The 5,415-nt window shown below is 38.5% G+C and overlaps 1 protein-coding gene across 1 annotated transcript; it reads left to right on the top strand.

Annotated features, from left to right (window-relative positions):
- LOC141652511 (F-box/kelch-repeat protein OR23) lies at nucleotides 1-3,671 on the top strand. The gene is made up of 2 exons (XM_074460027.1): nucleotides 1-1,104; nucleotides 2,986-3,671. The coding sequence occupies exons 1-2, from the start codon at nucleotides 146-148 to the stop codon at nucleotides 3,275-3,277; spliced, it is 1,251 nt and encodes a 416-aa protein (XP_074316128.1). The 5' UTR covers nucleotides 1-145; the 3' UTR covers nucleotides 3,278-3,671.
- Nucleotides 3,672-5,415: the final 1,744 nt, after the last annotated feature.

Here is a 5,415-nt window from a genome sequence, read left to right as displayed (position 1 = left end):
CCAACAATTAACCGATCATCATAAATTGTTGTCGTAAATCATCATCAAAAATCATTTCTCCCAAATCCCTAATTCATACACACAGTTAGTTAGTTGATCAAACAAACTACCCAACAAACAAAAAACCCCCAAAAATCCCCAATTAATGGCGCCAAAATCAACCCAATTTCCCCAAACCCTAACCCTAATTCCAGGTCTCCCAAACGACATCTCCGTAATTATCCTCTCTTACATACCTTACTGTTACCAGACTCGAGCTAAACAAACCTGCAAATCATGGCGCCATTTTTACACCTTTTCCCAAACCCTAATTTTCACTCTCCGAAAAAATCCCCAATTCCGCAAACCCAATTCAACCTTACTATGTATTTTCCCGGAGGACCCGTCTCTCTCGCCGCCGTATATATTCGACCCGACCCATTTAGCGTGGGCCCCGATTCCTAGAACACCCGTTAACCCGCACGCGTATTCATTATCGAATTTTTCCGCGATTTCTGTTGGTCCGTATTTGTATGTGTTGGGTGGGTCGTTGTTTGATACGAGGTCGTTCCCATTGGACCGGCCGACGGCATCATCAGCAGTCTTCCGGTTTGATTTCCGGTTTGCGGGGGAGGGGTGGCGGTCAGTGTCGCCGATGATTACGGCGCGAGGATCATTTGCGGCGGCAGCGGCGGGGGACGGTGGGGGGATAGTTGTAGCTGGTGGCGGGTCGAGACATCCGATGTTTGGGGCGGCCGGGAGTCGGGTTGGGAGAGCTGAGAGGTATGATGTTGGGAGGGATGAGTGGGTATCGGTGGCGGAAATGCCGGGTTATCGGGCCGGGTGTGCCGGGTTTATGGTAAGGAAGGGGAAAGGGTTGGAGGAGGAGTTTTGGGTGATGGGTGGGTATAGCGGTTCGACGACGATTTTGGGGGTGTTGCCGGTTGATGAGCAGTGTAGGGATTCTGTTGTGTTGGATTTAGGGAGTGGGGAGTGGAGGGCGGTTGGGGATATGTGGGGGGATGGGCAGCGGGGGAGGCTCGGGAAGGTGGCCGTGGTCGAGGAGGAGGACGGGGTTGGGTTGCCTGAGGTGTTTATGCTTGATGAGAATCATGACATTTGTAGGTGAGAATGGTTTTGTTAAGTCAATCTATTAATTTTGATGCTGACGGGATTGGAACTCATATGTTATTAGTTTAGAACTCCACGTGATTAGTACCGCCTCTCGTGACTTTACTTTGCATGTGCGCTTATACTAGCGTGAAATTTTAGCACTCCATATCTATTAATTTTGATGCTGTCGGGATTGGAACTCATGTTATTAGTTTAGAAATCCACATGATTAGTACCACCTCTCGTGACTTTACTTTGCATGTGCGCTTATACTAGCATGAAATTTTAGCACTCCATATCTATTAATTTTGATGCTGTCGGGATTGGAACTCATGTTATTAGTTTAGAACTCCACGTGATTTAGTACCACCTCTCGGGACTTTACTTTGCATGTCCGCTTATACTAGCATGAAATGTTAGCACTCCATATCTATTAATTTTGATGTTGACAGGATTGGAACTCATGTTATTAGTTTAGAACTCCATGTGCTTTAATACCACCTCTCGTGACTTTACTTTGCATGTGCGCTTATACTAGCGTGAAATTTTAGCACTCCATATCTATTAATTTTGATGCTGTCGGGATTGGAACTCATGTTATTAGTTTAGAACTCCACATGCTTTAATACCTCCTCTCGTGACTTTACCTTGCATGTGCGTTTATACTAGCGTGAAATTTTATCACTCCGTATTTCTGTCTTATTTGATACTTTTATGTTATTGTAGTATCTCATGGTTTGGGGTAGTGTTGCACTTGATGTTGGGATTAAGAATTTTTTTTGAGTGGTTGAGTGCATTTTTGTTTGTGAGTAGATGAATGATGTGTAAGTTCTATATATATATATGAGAAATGAAATTAGATTGTGTTGATTCTAGATAAGGAATTAGATGTTCTTTGACAAGGTTGAGGTTTTCAGGTGTAAATTTCGAGTATCTCGTTAATTTAGGTAGTGTGTTTAGTGGAGATGACACGAAGGAAATGTAAAGGGTTATGTGTAGCATTATAACTCCGAAAATGGAATGGAGAATCAAAATCTCGGAAATTTGATTGTTTATTGTCCTTGCAAGTGAACGCAGAACGCATAATACTAAGAGAGAATGTGTGGTATCTTTGAATCTTGAAAGGATTTTGAAGGCTTCGATTATTTATAAGGCATGTTATTTTTCTGAAGAGGGTATAAATGGTTTAGGACTTCAGAGGCTTGACAATAGAGAAGATAACTTGTGCCGATGATCATGTCTTTGCATCATTACGGTGTTTTACTTTAAGAAATGAGAACCTTACTCATCTTTGATGTTTATGGTAAAATCAAGTGGTTAAGCTTTACTATTCGTGTTATGTATGTTAGAAGAATATGTTCAAATGCTTTTGAGTTGTAATGCTACCCACCTATTGTAGATGGGTATGTTAGAAGAATATGTTGATGTGCATGTTTTGCTAGCCTTGTGGAAATCTGATAATAAACTGGTTGCACTGCAGTCTGATTCTTTGCATGGTGATATGGATTACTATAAATTTGGGTGTACATTGAGTTTGTAATATGCTTTAAGGTTAACCATTGACTCTTAGTTTCCCGTTCTATTTCTGAAACTTGATCCTTATTGAGAATTTAGAAATGTTATTTGTATATAAGCAGATTCCCATAATATCTTTGGTAACTAATTTTGGTTTGTGGAATTGCATTACAAACTTTTGAGGAATGGTGGATATACACAGGCTTATGTTTCGGGAAGCATTCCAGCAACTTTCTTCTCTTACATATACTCCGTATGCTTGAATGTGATTTGTGTTAACATGGGTCCCTTGTTGCATAATTATTTCTAACTCCGTATGTTTTAGTATCTGTGCTATGTAACTTGTGTTTAAAATATGTGGTGTGTCCATATGTACAGGTTTAGCATGGCCTTAAACTGCTGGTTTAAGGAGACGACTGTTCCTCGGAAAAATCCAGATGGGTCATCATTTGGGTTTGTGGCAATACAAGGCGAGCTACACGTAATATCCCTCCTACAAGGTGTCGAATTGTCAGACATTCGGAGGTCAAGGCGGCGTAAGAGGGGCACTGCTCTATCCATGCAAATATACAACCCCAAAAAGAAGTCCTGGAGAACTCTGGTCACAAGGACACCTTTCCATTGTCCATTAGATTTCAAAACTGCCGTTATGTGCACAATCCGCTTGTAGCTGGACAGTCAGTCTTGTATGCAACGGTCTTCCGTGTGAATCCAACCCCTGCATATGTTCGTCTTTTTATTATATGGTCAAATACTGAAGAATCTGAAGATGTAAATAATTGTTGGGTAACCTGTACTTCATTGATCTGGTTGGATGATCGCTGATGTTATCATATCGCTTAAAACCGTCCTCACTCTGTCTCGGATCAGTAATACAGTGAAGAAGTAATATCTGCTGGTATGGGAGTTCATTGCTTGGTAGTATTTGAACAATTTGCTATTGTATAGCTTGCATGGTACTAAAATGTTGGAAATGTAGGAATTCTTCGGAATTGTGCGCTGTACAAAATAATGTTTGTGAAAAATATACAGTTCTATTTTATTGCAGAATGATTATTGAATCATCTTTGTACAGTTGCACCTCTGTAAATCTATTATTCGAGGTATTTTTCAGGATGAGTTCTTCCATTAGCTATATCAGTGGTAACAGCGTTAGCCACCGGCCCACCGCCCATTCTACTGCAATATTGGTGGCGATGATGCCTGTGATTCAAGTCTAGTGTGCAAAGTTGTCCATTGCTGATACATTGATATAACAGTGTTCTGTTGGCATTAGAAGGTTCTTATGTAAAAGGAACGGTAAGAGCACCTAGGTGCCGGAATGCCGGACTAGGAGGAGGATATAAGTGGAAGAAAATAATAGACTGCAAAACAATCTGGGTTGTGTCTTGAGACACTGTCAAGTGTAAAACAAAGAGAAACCAACTTTTATTAAACCATTAACAAACTTTTTACATTTCTAATTTTCTACTCCTTTTATCCTGATCGTTTGTTTACTTTTTTTTTTTTTTTTTTTTTTTTTTTTTTTTTTTTTAAGGAGTAATACTCTGTACTATGGCTAGTCAGTAACAGTTTATAAACCATACATTACTTTCTGAGTTCTATTCTAAAGTTTTTGAGTTTTGCTTTAAATATTATACTCCCTCCTATTTACAATAAACCCCCATTTCATTTTGGCACAAAAATTAAGGAAACACACTACCCCACCATATAATTAAATTTGAACCACACAAATACACTACCCCACCATACAATTAAATTTGGACCACACAAACACTTACCAAAAAAGGAAATAGGGAAGTTATTGTGAATAGACGGAAAAGGAAATAGGGAAGTTTATTGTGAATAGGAGGGAGTATGAGTTTTAGTATAAAGTTTTTGAGCACGTTTATCTTAAACATTAAACTAAAAATATAGCGATATGAATACACTTGTAATAGAATTAAATGTTGGTATTTTGCTAATAAATCTATTTTTAATTATTTCGTTTTTTAAATGATTTTTAGTAGAAAAAAAAATATGAGTTCACGTCACCAAAATATAACATTCGGAATTTCAGTTGGTGTGGCATAAAACTCTATATACTTGTATTATTATATTGTAATACACTAACGTTTTCATCTGTTTCTTCATAATTTCATATTGTAATTAATTATTGTTGTTAGGATCATGAATCTACTTTGGATCGATGATGTGAGCCGAATTGATAACTAATAATCTTAGGCCTCGTTTGGTTCATACGGGAATCAAATGCATGTGTTAATTTGTAATGCACGGGAGTTTAATTCCAACATCAAAATTCACATGAATAACAAGAATCTGCTTGGTTGCCATGTTGGAGTTCTATTCTCCTAGGAGTTTCCAATGACCATGAGGGGGGTAGGTAGTTAAATTTCCCCATCATGCAGGAGTTGGAAACTCCTTGGAGTTTGAAACTCCCCCATTTTACAAAAATGGGGTAACCAAACAACCCGTAAAAACCACAATTCATGGGATTTTAGAATTCCCACGAATTTGGTGGGCAACCAAACGAGGCCTTAGTATCATTATGCGAGCATATTTTTACAACATACTCAGAATTTAAGTTTCATATTATAATGTCATACCAAACTATATACTAGTATGAATTTTTTTTAACAATAAACCGGACCGTATTATGACATTACCTCTTCAAATGAACAAGATCATAGTAAGATCGTACAATATGAACGTTCAAGTTTTTTAGATCATAAAATCGTAGAATTATAGTCTCGAGTCGGGTTCTAATAAAATGGACCGTCTAAAAGACAATACTATAATGGATTCATC

The sequence above is a fragment of the Silene latifolia genome, chromosome 4 (assembly GCF_048544455.1).
Source record: "Silene latifolia isolate original U9 population chromosome 4, ASM4854445v1, whole genome shotgun sequence".
Classification (NCBI taxonomy): domain Eukaryota; kingdom Viridiplantae; phylum Streptophyta; class Magnoliopsida; order Caryophyllales; family Caryophyllaceae; genus Silene; species Silene latifolia.
Note: the sequence above shows the minus strand (reverse complement) of the source record. Positions and strands in the feature narration are given on the sequence as shown.

What these genes read in the sequence shown, in the direction of transcription:
- LOC141652511 (XM_074460027.1), top strand. Translation starts at nt 146, where the DNA reads ATGGCGCCAAAATCAACCCAATTTCCCCAAACCCTAACCCTAATTCCA. An exon ending in GAGAATCATGACATTTGTAG is followed by an intron (nt 1,105 to 2,985) that starts GTGAGAATGGTT and finishes CCATATGTACAG; the next exon opens with GTTTAGCATGGCCTTAAACT.